Here is a 25,535-nt window from a genome sequence, read left to right as displayed (position 1 = left end):
GCTGCGGGCCAGAAGCCTAGAAAACAGCCGGCAATGACTGGACCCCATTCCAGTATGGAATGCCACTGGCTCTTAAGGGTGAAAGCAAAATGAAACAAAATCCAAGAATAACAAGTCAAGGAACCTGGAAATGTACTTGAGCTTTAACTGTACATACTCTTTACTGTCAGATGGCATTCTTTATTATCATTGGTCTGTGTACAAAGAATGGTAACCTGTTTATTGAACCAAAAGATAACGAGACTGGATTTTAATGTACACTTCTCCACTAAGATGGACAGAGGCCATCTATCAACTCTTTGCACAAGAGGAATCAAATAAGTATGCTGACTATTCCTATTCTGGTGTGATTCTGTCACCAGCGACAACTGTCACTTCAAGACATAGTAAGTTAAAAGTTTAAAGGCATGAGTGACAGAGGCGAGACATAGGTAAGACAGTAACAAACAGGTTGTTTGTAACTCTACAAAGGATGTCAGTCCTGCATAAATACCAAATGACAACCAACAAAGGCCTCTTCTAGGCTGTATGTAGACATAATCTCAAATAAAAGTTACAAATATGACAGAACAGACATAAATCCTTCTGGATGAACAAAAGGACGCAGGTTATAGTTGCTACAAAAAGGTATGACTGGAAGAAGACTCTAGAAAATAAGCACTGCTGGGTAAACTTAAGTCAATTTAGTATTTGTACTAATTGATCTTGAGTATCTAAAAGTCAAAGAACATGTTAGCAATAATGTTTGTAATATCTCTATGTATTTCTGCTGCTTATAATTGTTCAATAGAAACTGGTGTTAACCCTAAAGCATACAATATTACTAGGTCTGGTCGATGGTATAAAAAAATGCAGAAAAAAGCATAAACAGCTCCGTATCTGTTTTCTTGAAAAGTAAAAAAGCGTATATACCTGTAAGTACAAAACTGCAAGTAAAATTTAGCATTTGTCTATAAAATTGTTACAAGATCCAAGGAAATTATTCTCAATTCTTAAACTATGGCCTAAGGAACAATGTTCAAGTAAGGTTTCCTCTTTCCCCCTGCTCCCAACACAGCTTTTTTCAGTAGGGATCTTCCTTACTTAAAAAAATTAATTATTTAAAAAAATTTCTGATAGATGTTAATGATTTTGATATTCCATGTAGTTGGCCGAGCCACAAACACTTCTTTGTCCTTTAAAATAATTAACAGACTCCCACTGCGGGAGACATGCTGCACGAACCATAAAAAACATTACTTGAACAACTCATAATCGCTTCCACAGAACTCTCAGATCTGACTCTGGAAAGGAATGCTATGTGGGAGCACAGCTGCAGAACACCGAGAGGTTTCTCTTGGCACAGGCCATCCCCTCTTCGTTTGGCTGTTTTTATGCACGATGAAATCGGAGACACAGAAAATGCTGTCACGTAGCAAATCACTAGAAGGCCTGAGGCTGGAGATCTGACTTACTGCCCAAGGCTCAAATGCAGAGCCTCCTTGCTCTGCCAATGATCCCTAACACACAGTCCAGAATTAATCTGTTTTTGTTCACCGAACTGAGTGAGTAAAACTCAAGTTAAAAACTGAAGTTCAAGCACAAATGCAAAAGGAACTGACGTACTTTTCTGAGACTACACACACATGAAATGGGATCCTTCCGTGAGTCGCGGCTGAGTGGCTGCAACGGGCGATGCTGAGGGCTCAGGAGATGGGGACGGACTTTTCGCTAAAACACACGGAGAGAATGCGAGAAGATAAACATGTTTAGGACACATCTGTAGAAGGAAATCCTGATGTTGTGATCCCATAAAATACGAACATTTCAGGAAGGAATTAAAGTTCTCTCTGGGTTCTGCTATTTTCTAAACTGACAACTGATTATTTAGCACAAAATATCTCTTGAAGACGATTTAAGAATTCTTCTTCCTCCTATACCTTAAACACTGCATACAATGTTATATGTCAATTATACCTCAACAAAATTGGAAAAGAAAATTCTTGTTGTCATCTACCCCCTTTTTCTGGCTTTGAGGTTAATTTTTAGGTGTCCATCTATGAATCACTCCTGGTGGGTCTCACTTTTTAAAAAAGTAATTAATTATTTTTTAAAAAAGTAAGTATGCCTAACATGGGGCCTGAACTCACAACCCTTAGATCGAGAGTCCTATGTTCTACCAAGTGAGCCAGCCAGGCGATCTTGGGTCTCACTTTTAAAGGCCTTTATAGTTCATGCAGTTAAATACCATCAACAGTTTAAATGTTGTGATGTTAATACTCCACACACTTTATGCAGATACGGCCAAAACAGAAACAAAGTGGTCAGTGACAATTAAAAAAAAAAAAAAAAAAGTGACAATTTCCATGTATAATGCCTTATAAATGATAGCGGCAAAAGACAGGACAGTGCTTTCTATCTGTTACAAGGAAACATGACTTATCACATAGATCTGCATGATATATATATATATGAGAATACTGCCAGTATCCCACGTCCTTCCTAAGAACAGTCCCAAATAACTTGAATTTCACTGTATTTGCCCTTCAGCAGAATGATGAGGAGGAGGGCGAAAGGAAGGAGGATTATTATTATTTTTTAAAGATTTTATTTATTTAAGAGACAGCAAAGAGAGAGAGCATGCATGAACTGGGGGAGAAGCAGGCTCCCTGCTGAATGGGGATCCTGAGTGGGGCTCCATCCCAGGACCCTGGGGTCATGACCTGAACCGAAGGCAGACGCCTAACTGATTGAGCCACCCAGGGCCCCAGGATGGAGGATTATGAAGAATGGTTTTGGCTTATGGACTATGAGAAGCAATGTGGATAATATGCACTGGCTGTATGATTCCCCATATTTGGCATCCCTTGCCAAATATCATAAAGGAAAAAAAATCAAATCTGTAAAAACAAACAAACAGGGGTGCCTGGGTGGCTCAGTGGGTTAAGCCACTGCCTTCGGCTCAGGTCATGATCTCAGGGTCCTGGGATCGAGCCCTGCATCGGACTCTGCTCAGCAGGGAGCCTGCTTCCTCCTCTCTCTCTCTCTCTCTGCCTGCCTCTCAGTGTACTTGTGGTTTCTCTCTGTCAAATAAATAAATAAAATCTTTAAAAACAAACAAACAAACAAACAAACAAAATCCCTGAAAGTAACACAGACATTTTTATTATTTTATTTTTTAATTGATTATTGTTTTTAGAGAGGGCGGGGGGCTGAGAGGAGGGGCAGACAGAGAAGGAGAATCTTAAGCCGGCTCCATAGCCAGCGTGGAGCCTGACAGGAGGCTCCAATTCACAACCCTTGACAATCCTGAGATCATGATCAAGGGTCAGTTGTTAACTAATTGAGCCACCCAGGAGCCCTACCTTCTGACGTGCTATGGATCCTGATCTTCTTTCAAAGAAAAACCCAGATGTGGATTACAGCATCAGCTAAACAAACCCATTCCACTAGTTTAGGTATTAAATCTTCTACAGTTCCCAAAGTGGTAGGTTTGTGACTATTCTGAGAATCCAGCCTCAGAGAAACAGGTACGTTTTCCAAGTTCTGGAACATCTTAGTAGAAAAAGTTTATGGTATATGAGTTAAGGTTGAGATGAAGAGAGAGTGAGAAAGAGAGAAGGAAGTGATCCCCAAGCCAGGACAGACTGTGGATCTAGGCTGAAGCCCACTTTCCATCCTTCCCAGTAACATCTTTCCTGAAGGGGCACGTGGAGAGGTGAAAATAAATTCAGAGGTTCAGAGGGCACCCCAGTGAGAATAGCATGAAATGTGTAGTATCTACCTGCCATCGTTTGATTTCCTCTAGAAGCCTCAGGAGTTTGTTCGTAAGAAGCAACAGTTTCCTTCTGCTCATGAATATTGTCCTTTATATTTTCTTCAGGATGACTTTCTGTTTTATGATTTGTGATCTGCGTCTCATCCTGAGGGCTATGGAAATAGATTGGAATTTTAAAATCTGGTATTAACAGACTACAATAAAATTTTTTCTTCCAATTTGTCATTATGAAAATGTTTGACCACATACAAAAGATGCCCCCATTTATAATTAGTAACTGCTAACATTTTGCTTGTAATGAATCGCTTTTCTTCTCCCTAATAGAAATCTTTAAACATAAAAAAATGAGAGCAAATGATACATGAAGCCCGTGCACTCAGGTAATCCGTATTTTACCAATATTGTTTCACGTAACTCCCAGTCTCCCACTCCCCAAATTATTAGCAGATTCCAGACATACCATCTGATCTGTAAATATTTCAGTTTGTATTTATAATAGCTTAATGTCATCAAATATCCAGTCAGTGCTCAAATTTTCTTGATTGCCTCATAACAGCATTTTAGAGTTATTGGTTTCAAGCAGATCTGAAGTCTGTGTATTGTATTTGCCTGACAAGTCTCTTAAAGTTAACTTTACTCTAAAATACCCCACCCCACACATCCTTTTTATTCTTTGCCACTTATGTGAAACAACTTGGTTTCTCCATCCTACAGAGTTTACCACATTCGGTATTTTGCTGATTATATTCTTCTTATTTTTAATAACCTGAAAAGGACTCCGAGGGCATGATCAGATTAAGGATTTTTGGGAAAGGTAATTATTTCATTAGGTGGGGTTCATGCACTATTGCACGAACAGGTTGTTTTTTTCCGTGATGTTAAAAAAGATCAGTGAGTTCAAGGTTTCTGGATTTACTTATTATAAACTGCCCTGCCAGACTGTCTGCTTTTCTGGCCATGGAGGAATATTATTCAAATCCTTTATTTCTTTAGGGTTAGCAAAACAGTGATATTTGAAGTCTTTTATTTCTTATTGGATGAAATTCTTCTGTAACGAAAAATATCGCCTCAAAAACTTTCTGGTTGCAGTTTATTTGGGAAAGGCAAGATAAACACTTGATTCTCTCCCTTTATGTACTAGGTTTAGGAATAAGAAGCCAATTCCTTAGCATTGTCCAAAGTGGCCAACAAACTATTTTTTTTGTTGTTGTTGGGTCATGAAACTCACAGATTTTTAACATACTAGATGAGTTTTAATCTATACCTATTAACAAAACAGCAGGTTTTCCTCTTGTCAGTGATTGCTAAAAGTTTTTCAAACCCAATCTTGTTATTCATTGAAGAAATAAAGTCATTCTGAAAAATGTTAAATCCCAGCAATTCTCTTTCCAGCTCTGGTAATTTTTCCAATGAAGGGTGAGACCGAGGACATACACATAAGAAAGCCAGTTAAGAAGCACAGCTAAAAAATAGACAGCCAATCACAGTGGCTTTTGGAACACACCCCAACAACTTGGATTTCTGATCAGTGTCTATGTGATCTATTATGCAGCCAGTGCTGAGGGCCTGACTTTGACACAGCACATGCATGTTTTGGTAGGTTTTTTAAAGGTCCTTACCAAATTCCTAGGTGCTAATAAGCATAGTGGTTAAGTGCTATACCTGTGTTTTCTTTCCTTTCTTTTTTTTTTTTTTTTTAAGATTTTTATTTATTTATTTGACAGACAGAGATCACAAGTAGGCAGAGAGGCAGGCAGAGAGAGAGAGGAGGAAGCAGGCTCCCTGCTGAGCAGAGAGCCGGATGTGGGACTCGATCCCAGGACCCTGAGATCATGACCTGAGCGGAAGGCAGAGGCTTTAACCCACTGAGCCACCCAGGTGCCCTATGCCTGTGTTTTCTTATTTAATCATCATAACACATTTGTGATACAGATACTATTATTACCCCAGTTTTACAGGTAAGGAACCTGCAGTTTAGGGAAGTTATGTAAGTCGCTAAAGTTGCTAAGCTGGGACAGGAATCCAGACTTTCTGACGCCATCCTTAAGTGTTATACCTTTTTGGGACCGATTCCTTTATCACTTTCCCTAATCATTACCTGTATGGAACATCCTCAGACATTTTCTCCTTGTTTCCCTCTTTATCCATCACTTCCTCTGAACTTACTCCATTTGGTTCAGGTTTGAAAAGGGTTTTGGAAAAAATGTCCTCAGTTTTTTTAAACTAAAGAGTAAGAAGAAAAATGATTAAAAAATAAAAGTTTGTTAAAAAAATGATACCCGGTCAAATAGTTACTGAAATACATCTTTAGATTCAAGTATATGAAAAATATTAACATTCTTAGTACGAGATATAAAAAAGTTATTTGCCTGGAGGGATGATACACATTGCTAATAGCCAGCAGCTCTGGGATATAAGATTCTTTAATTGGGGTTAACAGTAATTTATTCTAGCCTTGATTATGTTTTAAATGTCCAATTAACCCATTTTTTGATGTGCTGAATACATCACTCAGGTTAAACAAAACGTATCATTTCACTTAGACTCATGGTCTCTGTGATGAAATGAAACAATTATTTTCAACCTTATTCCTTGATCTAATCTTCAAAAATCTACCCCGTGGAATAACTGTTCTAAAATAATCTCTCTACCTCTTTGCTGAAATCCGTATTTTGAGGTTCAGCTTCTTTTAGTCGAACAATTTCTGCTGCAGGAGTTTCATGGTTTGGCTTCACATCATTTTCTCTAATGACCGTATCCAATTCCTTAACGTTATCATCCCTTCTTCGAGTCTGTCCAAAAGAAATATAGCAGAGATTCATACTATGAAGTCATGTACAGTTTTTAGATAGCACCTGTTAATTTTGAAAAAGGCTGATCCTCACTCACAAGAAGATTTCTTTATGAAAACCAATGGAGGGAAAAAAATATACATATCAGTATTCCACACATTTTTTTTCATCATCTCTTTTAAGCATCCATTTTCTAAGTTGGAGAATGTGTAATTATTCAACTGTTAATCTGCTGGGTCTTTAGTAGCAATGCCTACCAGCTCTTGATCAGATGGAAAGGGGATTTCCAGGAGGACAGAAAGACACTTTTAGCTGATGCATGCTTGCTAACACAAACAGACCAGACTGAAGCTACTGAAAAAGTTTCCCATGTCTTTTATCTCTGTACTGATGAATCAGGGTAACAAACAAATCGTAAGAAATGGAATGGCGTCATTTTACAAGGTGGGGTTGGAATGTGATGAATAGTAGACTTTTATTTAGAAGTTCTCTCCCGCTACAATTTAGGTCATGTTAAATTAGGACAGAGAGTAATATAGATTTTATTGGAGGGGGAACTGGGGACTATCTTGGCATTTCACATTTGTGGAAAGTACTTTTATCTTCTTAGTATCTCTGTGAAGTAAATGGGATGGGCTGTATCGTCATCTGATTTACAGCAGAGAAGAGGGAGTCCACAACTGGTAGGAGGTCATCCAACAAGTACTAGAGCTCTGATTTTTGAACTCAGGGCTATTTCCATTTTACTAAGCTGTCTTAGCTTATTTTTATGGGAATTAAGTAATATAAAATAAGCATACTGTAGACATTTTTGAAAACCTATCAATCATGTAAATCCATTATCCTGATTCAAGTGGTATTAGATTTACACAGAAGAATGATTAAATGCAATAGATCTACCTGGGTAATCCTGAATGGATTATCCCTTAAACCTGAAGGACTCTGTAAGGGTGACTGGTCTAAAGCACCAATAACATTTAATCCTTTTTTCTTTTCCCTCAAGCATGCTTGCTGATGTCTCCTTATTCTTTCCATTTGCTCTTCCACAGTCATCCTCGGTCGGGTACTTTCTGCCAAACAGAGTTGTTCCACTGCACTTCTCGGCCGTTCCTTTAAATTAAAAATAGACATAGGAATACAGGAATGTAGAATAAATTTTGAAAAGTACGTTGGAATAAAAAATGTTCTAAAATGCATTTATTTTCTTTTCAAAGTTGAAAATGCAAACTGTTTTATCCTTCAGGAGTAACTGGTGATGTGTGGTCATTGTAACAGGAAACTATAAAACTCAAACTAGGAAGGGGTACAGCTTCTAAATATGAGAGATTTACTTTATTTTTAAAAAATTTCTCAAGATTTTATCTTTAAGTGATCTCTATACCCAACATGGTGACTGAACTTTAAACCCTGAGATCAAGAATCACACGCTCTACCAACTAGACAGCCAGGCGTCCCAGAGATTTATTTTAATGAAAATGTGATGTTTTAAATCACACATTTACTGTGAGAAGAGTTGTACAGAAAAATCTTTAGTTTACGATCAATAACAGAACTATAAAAATACTATTTTCCATAAATCAGATGGTTTTATTTGGATACTATATATATACACATACGTGTGTGTGTGTGTGTGTGTGTGTGTGTGTGTGTGTATACAAGAGACTCATTTTTATGGTTTACTGAAGGGTTTAAAAATATTTGTCGGGGGCGCCTGGGTGGCTCAGTGGGTTAAGGCCAGGTCATGATCCCAGGGTCCTGGAATTGAGCCCCTCGTCCGGCTGTCTGCTCCACAGGGAGCCTGCTTCCTCCTCTCTCTCTGCCTGCCTCTCTGCCTGCTTGTGATCTCTGTCTGTCAAATAAATAAATAAAATCTTAAAAAAAAAAATTGTCACATTAAATAACCAATCCTTCTTGCTTTCTTATTAAAGATGTAAAACAATATTGGTATAAAATGTCAAATAAGAACTTTATTGTGTTAGCCATAAGCAAATTTTAGCTTATTTTACATGATAGAACATTTAAATATTAAACATATGCTAGAACCTATGGCATAGAATCCATAGAATCCATCCTAGACTATGTCTCTAGTCTAAGTTGGTGAGGATTGACCATGAGACACTGGTGAGGTTGCTTGCTCTCGAAAAAACCCAGGGTGGAGGTAAGCAGTTTGTCAGCAAACCCTCTAAGATCTTTTCTCTCTCTCCTGCAATCTAAAAAATGCTTGCAGGGCATGAGCTATAGCACTAGAACCATTTTCTCTTTCTTTTTAGAAGATTTTATTTATTAGAGAGAGAGAGCACAAGCAGGGGGGAGGGGTAGAGGGAGAAGCTGACTTCCCACTGAGCAAGGAGCCCCACACAGAGCTTGATCTCAGGACCCTGATCATAACCTGAGCAGAACAGCTTAGCCAACTGAGCCACCCCAGGCGTCCCAACTAGAGCCATTTTCAATTGTATAAAATAAATATCTTTTTTATTTTTTAAAATTAATTTAATGAATTTATTTGACAATGAGAGAGAGAGGCAGAGAGAAGGGGAATACAAGAAAGGGCAGAGGGAGAGGGAGAAGCAGTCTCTCTGCTGAGCAGGGAGCCTGATGAGCCGAAGGCAGACGCTTAAGGACTAAGCCATTCAGGTGCCCCTAGGATAAATATCCTAAAGAGTTCAAGTAAAAACTAAAAGGAAGAGGAAAAATGAAAAGCCTTAATGTGTTTAAGCAAAAGCCACATTTGCTTTGGAAAACAAAACATCAAACAAACCAAAAAAACCATTTAAAAAAAAAGCAAATTTTAAATACAGACTGGGAATTAGCTACTACAGCATCCCTTTCCTTTTATTTTGGATTTCATTAAGTTTCTTTTTTAATTTTTTTTTAAAGATTTTATTTATTTATTTGTCAGAGAGAGAGAGAGAGAGTGAGAGCGAGCACAGGCAGACAGAGTGGAAGGCAGAGGTAGAGGGAGAAGCAGGCTCCCTGCAGAGCAAGGAGCCCGATGTGGGACTCGATACCAGGACGCTGGAATCATGACCTGAGCCGAAGGTAGCTGCTTAACCAACTGAGCCACCCAGGCGTCCCTTCATTAAGTTTCTTATTTTATCCTTTTATTTTTAGTTACTACAAACAAGCAGACTTCCTCGCTTTTTCACATTTATGCAAAAATGCTGTGACACTGAAGCTTCTTTTTTTCACGTTGTTATATTGTAAAAAATTTACTGTTTCTAAATGCCAAATATTGTCATTTTCCATAAAGAAATCTTAAAAAAACCTGACATACTCATTTCTCATACATTATGGAACTTGTCTGTTATAGTCCAAGTATTTTAATCTGGCACTGACTTTGTTTATAAAGGTCCTTTCTTTACCAATATTATGTAACTGTAGTATTCCGTACTTTTCTCACCTGTATTTGTTTATGTAGAAGGTTTTCTTCTACTATTTAAGATAGTTATGTACTAAAAAAAGATAGTTATAGCATATAAATCTACTAATATCTTTCTTATCTCAACACACATTTTAATTTTTTCAATATAAGATCCACACCCAATATGGGGCTTGAACTGACAACTTCAAGATCAAGACTTGCATTTTCAGACGCCTGGGTGGCTCAGTGGGTTAAGCCTCTACCTTTGGCTCAGGTCATGATCTCAGGATCCTGAGATCACGTCCCGAGTTGGGATCTCTCCTGGGCGGGGAGCCTGTTCCTCCTTTCTCTCTCTCTGCCTACTTGTGATCTCTCTCTGTCAAATAAATAAATAAAATCTTAAAAAAAAAAAAAAAAAAAAAAAAAAAAAAAAAAAGAGTTGCATTTTCTACTAACCGAACCAGCCAGGCATCCCTCAATAAGCACTTTTATTTTAAATTTTATTATTACTATTTTTAAAGATTTTTTTTTTAAGATTTTATTTATTTATTTGTCAGGGATAGAGGGAGAGAGAGCGAGCAAGCACAGGCAGAGAGGCAGGCAGAGGCAGAGAGAGAAGCAGGCTCCCTGCTGAGCAAGGAGCCCGATGTGGGACTTGATCCTAGGATGCCGGGATCATGACCTTAGCCAAAGGCAGCCGCTTAACTAACTGAGCCACCCAGGCGTCCCTAAAGGTTTTATTTTTAAGTAATCTCTATACCCAACATGGGGCTTGAACTCACAGCCCAGAGATCAGGAGTTGCGTTCTCTACTGACCTCAGCCAGCTGGGTGCCCTTTTCGACATGAACTTTAAAAAAAAAAAGAGTTTATTTATTTATTTGACAGAGAGAGACACAGTGAGAGAGGGAACACAAGCAGGGGAAGTGGGAGAGAGAAGCAGGCTTCCCACCAAGCAGGGAGCCTGATGCGGGGCTCGATCCCAGGACCATGGGATCATGACCTGAGCTGAAGGAAGACACTTAACGACTGAGCCACAGGTGCCTCATGACATGCATTTCAAAAATCCTTTACTGTTAATTTATTTTAGCATTACAATTTCCAAAGAAAATACCATTTCAATCTGTAAAAAAATGCCTAACTATGAACAAATAATACTATTATAAAACCATGACCACTAATGGTAATAATGATGTATAGAAATTCATTAATTTTTATTCTATAATAATTATCTTTCTAGGTCTTCATGCTAGTTAAAATATTGTATTTCTTGTATGTAAATTTGTCAGATGTTTTGGGCATACTTTGTAGCTGTACTTTAATATCTTCCATGAATAACCATAAATCTTATCATTTGTAGTACTTTCCATTCTTACAACTTCAAAGTACCAAATTACCTTGTATCAAGTAAGTAGAGAATTTATAAAGATGAAAGTAAAAGTTTTGGGGCACCTGGGTGGCTCACTTGGTTGAGCATGTGGCTCTTGATTTAGGCTTGTCATGATCTCAGAGATCACCCCATGTTGGACTCTGCACTCAGCCTAGAGTCTGCTTGAAACTCTGTCCCTCTGCCTCTGCCCCACCCAGGCTCGTGCTCTCTAAGATAAATAAAGAAATATATCTTTTTTTTTTTTAAATTTTATTTACTTACTTGACAGAGAGATCCCAAGCAGGCAGAGAGGCAGGCAGAGAGAGGGGGGTGGGGGAAGCAGGCTCCCCACTGAGCAGAGAGCCAGACGAGGGGCTTGATCCCAGGACCCTGAGATCATGACCTGAGCTGAAGGCCAGAGGCTTAACCCACTGAGCCACCCAGGCGCTGAAGAAATAAAATCTTAAAAAAAATTTCTAGGGTGTCTGGGTGGCTCAGTTGGTTAAGGGTCTGCCTTTGGCTCAAGTAATGATCCCAGGATCCTGGGACTGAGCCCTGCATTGGGCTCCCTGCTCAGCAGAGAGCCTGCTTCTCTCTCTCCCTCTGCCTGTCCCCCCCGCCCTCCAGCCCCACTTCAGCTTTATGCTATCTCTCAAAAAAAAAAAAAAAACAAACCCAAAACAAAACAAAAACCCAAAACAAGGGGCGCCTGGGTGGCTCAGTCGGTTGGGCCACTGCCTTTGGCTTGGTCGTGGTCCTGGGATTGAGTCTTGTATTGGACTTCCCCTGCTCTTCAGGGAGCCTGCTTCTTCCTCTCCCTCTCCCTCTGCTTGTGATCTCTCTCCCTCTCCATCAAATAAATAAATACAATCTTAAAGAAATCTTATAATAAATAAATAAATAAATAAATACAATCTTAAAAAACAAAACAAAACACCACTTAAAAAAATTCTTTTGCATCCTAAATTCCTAAGACTACCTGGTGAAAAGGAGTTAAATACCTTGATAATCTTTTCCAAATGACCAAGATTAGACTGGTTTATAGCAGACTGAATTCAGTGGCTCTCATATGAATATGTGAAATATGGAATTTATTTCCCAATCTCCATTCAATGCTCCAATCTCAATTCACATTTCTCAGTTGGCAGGGAACCGGCCAACTCCAAATCTACCACAGCTAAAAGGCCCTCTAAACTCAGGGTAGCTTGGAAATCCATTTCCTTGGCTGACTAAAGGACATGTCTATCAGTCTCATCAAAGAAACTCTTAGAGGTGTCAAGAGATGTAATAAAAGGCAGCTATATGAGAACAGATTCCACAAACCGTGGACCTCATCTCAAGGCTGATCAAGACAAACATAGATTAGGTACTGAGTAGGTCAAATCCCCTAGGTGCTTATTTCCTGAATGTACTTAAAAAAAAAAAAAAAATTAAGACTAGGTTTTCTTAGAGTATGTAAAAAAAATTTTGGTGGAACACTAGAAAGGAAATTATGTGTGAGAAAGCAATATATAGGCTTAAGAATCCTTCTAGAAATTAACTTCTAGTTAAATACCGTTCTTGAATCCATCATCTTCTTAGTTTTCCTTAAGGTTACATAGGAGGCTATTGTCGAAGATTCAGGTGTTGGTGATTTTGTTCTGGGAGGAACTACTCCAACAGGAAAGTGGGAACCTAAAAATTAAAATAGTAGTAAGTTCTACAAAACATCTCTTACACAACATAACACTTTGTTCTGACATACTCAATTTCTGAAACTTTTATTTTATTTATTTTAAAGTAGGTCCCATGCCTAGCGTGGAGCCCAGAGCAGGGCTTGACCTCCCAACCTTGAGATCAACACCTGAGCAGAGATCAAGAGCTGGATGCTTAACCAACTGAGCCACCCAGCCATCCCTCTGAGGCTTTTAAAATCAAAAGGCAAATTTACTGGAGTGCCTGGGTGGCTCAGTTAAGCATCCAACTCCTGATTTCTCCTCAGTCATGATCTCAGTATCATGAGCTCTGTGCTGCTCAAGATTCTCCCTCTTCCTCTGCAACTCCTCCCCCTATTAAGTGTGCGCATGCTCTCTCGCCCTCTCACAGAAAAGAGGGCAAATTTATTTTCATTTGTTTATTTTTTAAAAGATTTTATTTCTAAGTAATCTCTATACCCAGTGGGGCTTGAACTTACAACCCTGAGATCAAGAGTCCACATACTCTACTGACTGAGTCAGCTAGGGGCTCTAGAGAGCAAATTTATTGTTTGAGAAGAGCCAGAGAAACTGTAGTAGCCTTCCATTAATGTACTCTGCCTAAAGTTCTACAGACGAAAAGATGACTTCAAAAATTGTGATTATGAAACTAGGAACACACAAGGGATCATATATCCTCACAACAACCTTCTGAAGGAAAGGTGAAGGAAGTCCAGTATCTGCATTAATGTCCTCCTCAGTCCGGAGAGCTCAAGCAGCAGCATGGCTGGAGTTTCCCAGTTAGACTTCTTTCCATTCACAACATTTTCAGAGACTGAAAAGACCTTAATCCTCTCATATATTAAAGATCAGGAAAGACACGGCCTAGAAAGGTTAAGTGATTGACCTAAATGTCCTTAATTTCCATGCGGTCTCTTTTCAGTCACACTGCACTGTCTCAATAAAGAGTCCACTAGGGGTGCCTGGGTAGCTCAGTGGGTTAAAGCTTCAGCCTTCAGCTCAGGTCATGATCCCGGGGTCCTGAGATCGAGCCCCGCATTGGGCTCTCTGCTCCTCAGGGAGCCTGCTCCCCACTCCCCTCTCTCTGCCTGCCTTTCAGCCTCCTTGTGATCTCTGTCTGTCAAATAAATAAATAAATAAATCTTAAAAAAAAAAAAAAAAAAAAAAAGTCCACTAACAACCTTATCAATAGTTACCTATAGGTAACTATATCACTATATATATAACTGTTAACTATAATATGTATCACTGCTACTTTCTCTTTTATAAATTTTAAAAATTTCTAAAATGAACACATATCACAGAAAATAAAACACAGAACACAAAATCATTAACAAAAATAAAAGCTAAAAATAAGTTAACATATAAAATGTATGCATTTGGGGCGCCTGGGTGGCTCAGTCGTTAAGCATCTGCCTTCAGCTGAGGTCATGATCCTGGGGTCCTAGGATCAAGACCTGCATCAGGCTCCCTGCTCAGCAGGAAGCCCGGGTTTCCCTCTCTTCCTACCCCCCTGCTTGTGTTCCCTCTCCTGCTTTGCCTTTGTCAAATAAATAAATAAAATCTTAAAAGTGAATGCATTCATATCATAGTCGTCTTGTTTAAGTAGAATATATGCACTAATAACCACTGAGGACATTTGTAAGAGAACAAATTGTTAAAATCTCAATGGTTTTCTTAGGAAAAAAAGAGAAAAACGCCACTTTCTTTGGCCTCATTTACAGTTATATCAACTAAGCAGAAAAAGGAAAAACGAAGTCTAGTTTCTCCCCGAAAGACAAATGGTAGGTCTATCATTCAGGACTCCTTTAATTTATATACCAAACAATTTACAGCTTAGGCTTTAATATTGTTTATGAACTCTACAAATATTATATGGTTGTATAATTTAAGAATATGAAGAGCTGAACTGATACATAATATAGGTAATTTTGCAATTCAAACAAAGAGAAAGCCTGTATTATCCCAGTTAGTGATCCATTTTGGAAAGTTCCACTTTAAGTCACGTGGCAGAAATTATGCCATGATTGATCTGTGTACTTCAGACAATTTAGTTAGGTGAGTGCTTATAAGTTAAAATTAGGGGTGCAAAACTGGCTCAGTTGAGAAAGCATGCAACTCTCCATCTCAGGGTCATGAGTTCAAGCCCCATGTTGAGTACAGAGATAACTAAAAAGAAAAGATAAAAAACCAAACACTTAAATTTTAAAAGGCAAATTTCTAAGATTTTATTTATTTCTTTGACAGACAGAGATCAGAAGCAGGCAGAGAGGCAGGCTGAGAGAGAGGGGGAAGCAGGCTCTCCGCTGAGCAGAGAGCCCAATGCGGGGCTTGATCCCAGGACCCTGAGATCATGACCTGAGCCCAAGGCAGAGGCTTTAACCCACTGAACCACCCAGGCGCCCCAAGGTAAATTTCAAGAAAGAATCAAAACGCTATAGAGAACATATGTCAGACAAGGTATTTTTTATTAGTAAAGACATGCATTCACGGAACAAATGATAATCAACTTCTTCACTTTTTTCAATTTAATTAAATTCCTACTGATGAGTTAAAAGTCATTTAGTAAACAATTGCTAAATTTTCGTCAACTTGACTGGTCACGTTTATCCAATACATATCATAAGGCTTTATGACTATATAAGAGCCAGAAAAAAGAATGGAATAAAATATGCAAAAGCAAAGGAAAAAGCGTAGTCCTTATTTTATATATGCTCTAAACACATTGCCCACAGGGATTAAAAATATACATGTGATACATAGCAACTTTTCCCCCAATACCCTACCTGAAAGGGGTAGATGCCACTCAGTTCCAGGAAACCAGTGCTGTTGAAGCAGGGGCATTCTGGCTAGATTTATTAAGTTTTTTTTTTTTTAAGATTTTATTTATTTATTTGACAGAGAGAGATCACAAGCAGGCAGAGAGAGAGGAGGAAGCAGGCTCCCTGCTGAGCAGAGAGCCCGATGCGGGGCTCGATCCCAGGACCCTGAGATCATGACCTGAGCCGAAGGCAGCGGCTTAACCACTGAGCCACCCAGGCGCCCCTAGATTTATTAAGTCTTTTTTCCCCCAAAGATTTTATTTTATATTATTATTATTATTTTTTAAATTTTATTATTTTTTTTAAGTTTTATTTATTTATTTGCCAGAGACAGAGGGAGAGAGCGAGCGAGCACAGGCAGACAAAGAGGCAGGCAGAGGCAGAGGGAGAAGCAGGCTCCCTGCTGAGCAAGGAGCCCGATGTGGGACTCGATCCAGGACCCTGGGATCATAACCTGAGCCGAAGGCAGCTGCTTAACCAACTGAGCCACCCAGGCGTCCTCCAAAGGTTTTATTTATTTATAAATTTATATTTTTATTTATTTATTTATTTATTTATTTATTTATTTATTTATTTATTTATAATCTCCACACCTAAGGTGGGGCTTGAATTTATAAGTCCAAGATCAAGAGTTATATGTTCTACCCACTGTGCCAGCCAGGTGCTCCTAGATCTATTGAGTTTTTAAGAAAAGCTATAAAGTCCCCATTTTTTTTTTCTAAGTAGGCTCTATGCCCAGAGTGGATCCCAACACGGAGCTTGAACTCATGACCCTGCGATCAAAACCTGAGCTGAGATCAAGAGTCAGACTCTTAGCTGACAGAGCCACCTAGGAGCCTATACAAAGTTCCAATTTCTATTTTTATTTTTTTTTAATAAAAGGAAACACAGGCAACATTTCCTTTTTTAATTTTTAAAAAAGATTTTATTTATTAACAGAGAGAGACAGAGACAGAGAGAGTCAAAGAGCAGAAGCAGACCCCCCTGCCGATCCAAGCTGAAGGCAGACACTTAACCCACTGAGCCAACAAAGTTCCCCAAAGTTCCACTCTTTAAAAGTTGACAACCAATGGGGTGCCTGGGTGTCTCAGTCGGTTAAGCATCTGCCTTCTGCTCAGTTCATGATCCCAGGGTCTTGGGATCAAGCCCTGCATTTGGCTCTCTGCTCAGCAGGGAGTCTGCGTCTTCCTCTCCTTGTGGTCTCTCTCTCTCTCTTAAGTGAATAAAATCTTTAAAAAAAAAACAAAACAAGGAAGGCTTTACTGAATTAGAATAAATGGATACTTCCATAATATGATAGCCCATATGAAAGCCAGTACCATGATCCATGGGAAAAGTTTTAAAAGCTTTTCCACTGATGTCTACAACAGAATTAGGATATCTGCTACTTTCTCTACTAACACAACTGTGCAACCACTGGCTCCAGAGAAGGAAGAGATTTAAAATAAGGAAAGGAAAAAAGGAAAATTTAAGTATGACATAACTGTGTATCTGGAAAATCCCAGCAAAACAACTGAACTACTCCGAAAAACATTTAGGTAGGGGCACCTGGGTGGCTCAGTGGGTTAAAGCCTCTGCCTTCGGCTCAGGTCATAATCCCAGGGTCCTGGGATTGAGTCCTGCATCAGGCTCTCTGCTCTGTGGGGAGCCTGCTTTCTCCTCTCTCTCTGCCTACTTCTGATCCTTGTCTGTCAAATAAATAAATAAAATCTTAAAAAAAAAATTAGGTAACTTAAAAAGGTAATGCCAGTTTTACCTTGGCCCATGTGGTATGACTATAAATTGAATCTCACTGGTTTTATTTTTTTATAAAAAGATTTTATTTATTTATTTTACAGAGAGAGATCACAAGTAGACTTAGAGGCAGGCAGAGAGAGAGAGGGAAGCAGGCTCCTTGCTGAGCAGAGAGCCCGATGCGGGACTCGATCTCAGGATCCTGAGATCATGACCTGAGTTGAAGGCAGTGGGCTAACCCACTGAGCCACCCAAGCACCCTCAAAATAGAAGGAGATATAAGTGAGAAAGCTTCCAGGACAAATAGAAATTCAAAGAATTTGTGATTACTAAACCAGTCCTGCAAGAAATATTGAAGGGGATTCTTTAAGGAGAAAGAGAGTCCCAAAGTAACAGACCAGAAAGGAACAGAGGCAATCTACAGAAACAGAGACCTTACAGGTAAAGAATATACTAAATTCACTATCATTGTCAAATACTACTAGAAGTCCTAGCTCAGCAATCAGACAACAAAAGAAATGAAAGGCATTTGAATAAGCAAAAAAGTCAAACTTTTACTCTTCACAGATAACATGATAACTCTGTGTGGAAAACCCAAAAGATTCCACCCCAAAATTGCTAGAACTTGTACAGGAATTCAGCAACATAGCAGGATACAAAATCAATGCACATTGCATCTCTATACACTAACAATGAGATGTATAAAACTGCAAAAAAACAAAACAAAACAAAACAAAAAAGCAATGAGACAGAAAAAAGAGAATTTAAGGAATTGATCCCATTTACAATTACACCCCAAACCATAAGATACCTAGGAATAAATCTAACCGAAGAGGTAAAGGATCTGTACTCTAATAACTGCAGAGCACTTATAAAAGGAATTGAGGAAGACACAAAGAAATGGAAAAACATTCCATGCTTATGGACTGGAAGAACAAATATTGTTAAAATATCTATGCTACCTAGAGCAACCTACACATTCAATGCAATCCCTATCAAAATACCATCCACTTTTTTCAAAGAGCTGGAACAAATAATCCTAAAATTTGTAGTGAATCAGAAAAGACCCCGAATAGCTAGAGGAATGTTGAAAAAGAAAACCAAAGCTGGTGGCATCACAATTCCAGACCTCAAGTTCTATTGCAAAGTTGTAATCATCAAAACAGTATGGTATTGGCACAAAAATGGACACATAGAACCCTGGGACAGAATACAGAAGACAGAAATGGACCCTCAATTATATGTTCAAGTAATCTGCGACAAAGCAGGAAAGAATATCCAGTGGAAAAACGACAGTTTCTTCAACAAATGGTGTTGGGAAAATTGGATAGTAACATGCAGAAGAATGAAACTAAACCATTTTCCTTATACTATACACAAAAACAGACTCAAAATGGATAAAAGTTTTAAATGTGAGAAAGGACTCCACCAAAATTCTAGAGGAGAACACAGGCAGCAATGTCTGTGACTTGGGCTGCAGCAACATCTTGCAAGACAATATCTCCAAAGGGAAGGGAAACAAAAGCAAAAATGAACTACTGGGACTTAATTGAGATAAAAAGCTCTTGCACAGCAAGGAAACAGTCAACTAAACAAAAAAACAACATACAGAACAAGATATTTGCAAATGTCTTATCAGATAAAGGAGTGGTATCTGAGATTTATAAAGAACTTATCAAACTAAAAAAAAAAAAAAAGAACTTATCAAACTCAACACCCAAAAAACAAATAATCCAATCAAGAAATGGGCAGAAGACATGAACAGACATTCTCCAAAGAAGACATAAAAACGGCCAACAGACACATAAAATAATATTCCACATCACCTGGCATAGGGAAATACAAATCAAAACCACAGTAAGATACCATCTCACACCAGTGAAAATGGCTAAAATTAACAACTCAGGAAACAACAAATGTTGGGGAGGATGTAGAGAAAGGGAAACCCTCTTACACTGCTGGCTGGAATGCAAGCTGGTGTAGCCACTCTGGAAAACAGCATGGAAGTTCTTCAAAAAGTTAAAATAGAGTAAAAGTAAAAGTTAAAAATAGAGCTACCCTATGACCCAGCAATTGCACTACTAGGTATTTATCCAAAGGAGACAAATGTAGCGATCTGAAGGGGTACCTGCACCCCAATGTTTACAGCAGCAATGTCCACAATAGCCAAACAATAGAAAGAGTCCAGATTGCCATGGACAAATGAATGGATAAAGAAGATGTTTTGTGTGTGTGTGTGTACTTGCAATGGACTATTACTCAGCCATAAAAAAAGAAAAGAAAAAAAAAAGAAAAAAAAAAGAAATATTACCATTTGCAACAACATGGGTAGAACTAGAGGGTATTATGGTGAGCAAAATAAGTCAATCAGAAAAAGACAGTTATCATATGATCTTACTCATGTGGAAATTAAGAAAGAAAACAGAGAATCATAGGGGGAAGAGAGGAAAAAATAAGATGAAATCAGAGAGGGAGATAAACCATAATAGACTCTTAATCACAGGAAACAAACTTAGGATTGCTAGACAAGAGGAGGGTAGGGAGATGGGGTAATTGAGTGATGGACATTAAGGAGGACATGTGATGTAATAAGCACGGTATTACATGAGACTGATGACTGATGACCTCTACCTCTGAAACTAATAATACATTATATATTAATTAACTGACTTTAAAACAAACAAACCACAATCCAAACAAGACTGAATCATTGCACTGTATTTGGCCTTTTCTATCTATTTATTCTTGACTATAGCCCCCTTTATCCTTTTTCTTTACACCCTAAAGAATTATCAGTATAGAAAATAAAAAAAAAAAGAAAAAAAAATCAGGGCTGCTAGCCTGGGTTAGCTGGAAGAGTGTGCAAATCTTGACCTCAGGGTTGAACCCCCATGTTGTGTATAGAGATTACTAAAAATAATTAAATAAATAAGCTTTAAAAAGTCAGAGTACACCCAATAAGAATACTATGTCATTGAATTTGTTTATTTACTTTTTTTTGGTTAAATAAACTCTGTACCCAATGTGGGGCTCCAACTCATGACCCTAAGATCAAAAGTCACATGCTCTACCAAAGGATCCAGTAGGGTACCCCTTGGCCCTTAATCTTTTTTGTATAATTCTGAGTAAGTTTGGTTTTGAAGAAAACCAAAATGTCCCTACCCCAAAATCTCAGGAAATGGAAAGCTTTTTAAAAGTCTGGAATGTACGGGGGCACCTGGGAGGCTCAGTGGGTTAAAGCCTCTGCCTTCCGCTCAGGTCATGATTTCAGGGTCCTGGGATCGAGCTCCGACTCGGGCTCTCTGCTCTGCGGGGAGCCTGCTTCCTCCTCTCTTTCTGCCTGCCTCTCTGCCTATTTGTGATCTCTGTCTGTCAAATAAATAAATAAAATCTTAAAAAAAAAAAAAAGTCTGCAATGTACTTATTTCTCAGTTAAAACCTAACCTGGACTGATACGAAGCTTTTTAGTCTTTATTCCTCTTTGGGTGAATATTCCAGAAATATTAATTTATTTCAGAAGGGGATGTGGCCTCCTGCCTAGCTGAGATGATGTATAATGTATGGTTTATGGGTCATGTTACCGTCCTAATACCTGAAACTTCTGAATTCAGGAGCTCATCAGATTCCAAAGGTTTCAGATCAGGGATTGTGGATTTAAATATGTATTGGGCCAACACTGATTTTATTATTGTTTAAATATCTAGAAAACACAGGAGATAAAACGTATCTCCAAATGCTGACCTTTTACGGAAGTTTCTATTTCTGAAACAGGTTCTGATTTTTCTTCTCCATTAGATTCATCAACTTCTGCCACTGTTGTTAACTCAGGTTCACTCTTGTAGAGTCTATAATCTGGACCCTTGAAAGGAACATGTGCAATTTCAAAACAAAAAACAAAAAAACAAAAAAACTGGTACAAGTTTCTTTTACAATGTTTATTTCTAAAGCCTTAAATCAAACCCTGAAAATTACAAGCCTCTGTCAGCTATCTTGGGTACAGGTACAACCGATATATATAATTGATATATATATATAGCAAAAAAATATCTGAAATATTTTTAACCAGCTAAAGTTTCAGTTTTCAAATTAAGAATATTCTTATTAGGGACAAAGTCATTAGAGCATTTTTTATCACAGCACATCTGAAGTCTGAAAATAATTACATCATATTAATTCAATTAGCCCTATTCCTTATCCCCTTCATTCTCTTTTGGCTTACCACATTTTACATTTATTTGTTTAACCCCAAACCTCTTATTTCCAGCTTCCATGGGTAACATCTCTCCTTGGCAATGTCCACATCCTCTAATAGTTTTCCTAGGTGGAAGTGCCCATATCCTAACCCTTTTATCATTCCTAGCAGCAATTTTTTTTCATTTTCACTTCTTTCTGATCCAAAGATATTTTGCCTCTAATATCCTGAAATGGTATATTAACCACTTTACAAAAACATTTATTAAAAATATGAAATTATGAAGTATTAAAATTATAAAAAAATGAGAATGGTAGAACCAAAACAGGAAAAACACAAATGATAACTATATATAAACAAACAGATAGAAAAAACATTGGCTAAAAGTGAGTGGGGTTATGATAAAAAAAAAAAAAACACATTTGAGTGTAAAACAAATTAACTTTAAAAATCAGGTATATGATTGATTATTCTGTGGCTACTGAAGCCACTTACACAGTGAGATCCATTTCTTGGATATCCTTGAACTTGATGAATCTTCTTTTCTTCAGGCAGATGGACTGGGCCCCTGCTATAACAGAGCAAGGAGCTGCTATCACTGGGCAGAGGGGGGATTATGGGAGGCTGCTCTGTAAAGTCATAGGACCGAGGAAGTGGAGGACGAGGTGGGACTACTTCCTCTTCCTAAAGATTGTAGAATAGTCACCTTATTTAGATAAGCACATTGAATTAAGTATATCTAAATTCTTTGCAATGGTAAGTTAACTTAAAGTCACTTTAAGATAATTAAAGGGATACTGCCAAGCCAAAAGTCTCATATTGAACAGTAAAATAAAAAATGCAAAGTATGATAGTCAGTAACTGAGCCTTAAATCTGGCCTTATCTATTTTTTTCCCGTAACACACAGGTTAGCTTTCATCTGAAGCTTAGCAACAAAACAGATGTATGAAACTACTGTTATTTCACTTTAAAAATAAAAGAAAATAATTAATTTAAAAATCTTACTATTTTTTTTATTGTTATTTTAAGAGACAAAATAAAGAAACATTTCTTTTTGATTGGTTTTAATACAAAATTCAAGACCACGGATGCTTTCCATCAGGTTGACAGTATCTCTTTGTAGTTGTAATTTCTCTAATGATATGCATGACACACAGCCAACTTATCTATCAATCATCCTACAAATTTTATGAAGAATAAGAAACAATGATAAATATTCAAATTACTTATATTAGAAAAAGTATGACAATGTTAAAGTTCTAACACAGATGAAAAGTAGTGAGTCCATTTTTTTTTTTTTTTTTTTGCATTAAGGGAAGAAAAACCACATCTGTTAGAAGTATCAAATTACTGAATTAGAGAAATTTCAAGATTAAAACAATACCTTAAATATATTTAGGAAACATTTTTGTTATGAAGAGAAGACAAATTCTAATTCATGTGTTATTTTAAAATAATTTAGAGAAAGACAATCCAAACTTACCTCATTTTTGTACTTAACTGTTGAGAAAGGCTTTGACCCTGCCATACCTGTTAAAAAAATTATAAAATATTAACTACTTAAATGAAACAATTTAAATCTACAAAAAAGAGAAATCATTTCATCTCACTTATTTTATTTTTAAATATTTTATTTTTAAGTAATCTCTGCACCCAAAGTGGGACTTGAACTCATAACCCTGAGGTCAAGAGTTACATGCTCCTTTGTACCAGCCAGGCGCCCCCATTTCATTTATTTGAAATGAAGCCTTCAGTTTCTAATCGCTTTTTTAATTAATGTTTTCAGAATTTGAAACCAATTACATTTAAAAATACAAATTGAAATACAAGTTAAAATATGTTTAAATAAGAGTACCGGGAAATAGTTTTCTGAAGCACTACTGATTTAAGCATAATTCAGTACAATTTTTTAGGAGGACAATGTGGCTGTGACTATCAAAATGAAAGTTGTGTGCTCATTTCCAGCTTCTTGTGATACATAAGTACTAGCATGTGCATTTAGTTATGTATACAATAACACACATACAAACACTAATATATACAATTACAGCATGGTTTATGACAGAAAAAAACAAACAAACCCCAAACCTGAAAACAGCCTACATGTCCAACAACAGAGAAATGGGATACATTAGAGTCCATCTATACAATGGATTCTTACACAGTTATTATTGCACTGTACTGTTCAGGAGCCAAAACCAAATTGCTGAAAAATAAGTATACAATGATTCCATTTTTTGTTGTGGGAAAAATTCATAAAAGCAAAACATTATGCATGTGTATAATTATACACAAAAAATAGTAACTAATTTTTGTTGTGAACTTTTGCTTTGTTTTATAAATGTGTGTACTGATTCAATGTTACATGAGTACCTGTTTTCTGATGCCAAAAATCCATTCAAATAACAAAAAGAAATCCAATTCTCTGTGTCATTCCATTTATTCACTTGTTTGCTTATTTATTTAAAAAGTTTACTTATTTATTGTAGAATAATCTCTACATCCAACACGGGGCTTGAACTCACAACCCCAAGATCAAGAGTTGCATGCTGTTCTGCCCGAGTGAGCCAGGTGCCTCGTGTCATTCCACTCAGACATCAGATTATGGTCAATTACTGCGAAAAGCTGATTCACCTGTTTCTGTGGTGCCTCTTTGCTGTTTGTGTTTACTCAGTCCTTCCGTGACATCCTGAATTCTCCAAAGTTCTTTCTGAATCTGTGCACGCTGAATTCCTGCTGATTCAGTCTTTCAGGAAAAAGAGCCCATATGTAGGGGAAAAAAAAGTTGTAAATTCCACTAATTACATATTTTAAAAAGTGAGAATTGCAGTGGATCAAATTTTGAGAATATTTAGTATGATCTATTTGACTCTCCCAAATTTTGCAACATCTGTGGCCTTTGATGAAACAGAGAAAGAAAAAATTCAATTTCTCAGACTTAAGTGCACTATTTCACATCTATCTCTTCAATAAGCTTTGCCTTGCATTACTGCTGGTCACAAGGGACTGAAAAATAGAAAACAGAAAGAAAACAGAACAAAATAGAAACTCACAAAACTCAAATTAAAAAAAAATTTTAAGGGAGAAGAAAAAAGAAATGGAAAGTATACTAATTTCCTAAGTTATAGAAAATGAGATCATATTGGTTTTCAACAAGATTCTAATAGAACTCTATGACTTACTGATAGTTTGGATAACAAGAAATATCATTTTTTGGAATATAAATTTATTTTAAAAGGGGGGGGGGCAATTAAGTACAAAACTGTCATACTGACCAGAAAAATTTTTTTCACTGAATATCAGTTTTTGACAACTGAAGATACTAGAATACAGACAATACAGCTAAAGTACTCTGAGGGGTGAAAACGTGCTTTTAATGTCTATAAACATATAGACTATGCTACGCTGCTTCAAAAAGGCACTACGTAACCTTAGTTATCCAGTTTTCCAAGCCACAGGGCTAAAAGCATCAAAATAAAAGAAGGAAGTATTCACACAAGACCCAAACACAAGAACAAGCCAGGGATATGAATACTGACACAGACTTCTAGGGAGTGAATGTCAATGATAAAAATCAGATATATGCACATGTATATAGGATACATATTATTTTTGCAATAATTAAAAAATTTATGTAAGTTTTACCTATCTGAAAGGTGTACAATGAAAATCTCATTTTTTATTATTTTGTATTTTTCTGATTCCTGGTGACTTTGAACAATATTCAAACACTTGTTAGCAATCTGTTCTACTTTCTATAGATTAACTAGTCATGTTCTCTGTCCACTTTCCTAATGTATTGCTTCTCCAAGTCA

The 25,535-nt window shown here is 37.4% G+C and overlaps 1 protein-coding gene across 18 annotated transcripts in view; it reads right to left on the bottom strand.

The window, feature by feature from the left end:
* The window catches only part of PLEKHA5 (pleckstrin homology domain containing A5), a 237,422-nt gene that overhangs the window by 1,300 nt on the left and 210,587 nt on the right, over positions 1 to 25,535 (bottom strand). For 9 of the 18 annotated variants that reach the window (XM_082740611.1, XM_082740625.1, XM_082740627.1 and 6 more), the window contains 10 exons: positions 24,355 to 24,466; positions 23,204 to 23,250; positions 22,215 to 22,403; positions 21,269 to 21,386; positions 12,833 to 12,951; positions 7,450 to 7,659; positions 6,409 to 6,549; positions 5,856 to 5,980; positions 3,764 to 3,909; positions 1,606 to 1,710 (listed from right to left, as the gene is read on the bottom strand). In XM_082740611.1, coding sequence (XP_082596737.1) covers positions 1,616 to 1,710; positions 3,764 to 3,909; positions 5,856 to 5,980; positions 6,409 to 6,549; positions 7,450 to 7,659; positions 12,833 to 12,951; positions 21,269 to 21,386; positions 22,215 to 22,403; positions 23,204 to 23,250; positions 24,355 to 24,466 — 1,302 coding nt within the window. In that variant the 3' untranslated portion in view covers positions 1,606 to 1,615. The remainder of the gene's footprint in view (positions 1 to 1,605; positions 1,711 to 3,763; positions 3,910 to 5,855; positions 5,981 to 6,408; positions 6,550 to 7,449; positions 7,660 to 12,832; positions 12,952 to 21,268; positions 21,387 to 22,214; positions 22,404 to 23,203; positions 23,251 to 24,354; positions 24,467 to 25,535) is intronic. The other 9 variants (XM_082740618.1, XM_082740628.1, XM_082740630.1 and 6 more) reach the window with 1 other exon arrangement.

This window comes from Mustela nivalis, assembly GCF_964662115.1.
Source record: "Mustela nivalis genome assembly, chromosome: 7".
NCBI classification, from domain to species: Eukaryota; Metazoa; Chordata; class Mammalia; order Carnivora; family Mustelidae; genus Mustela; species Mustela nivalis.
Note: the sequence above shows the minus strand (reverse complement) of the source record. Positions and strands in the feature narration are given on the sequence as shown.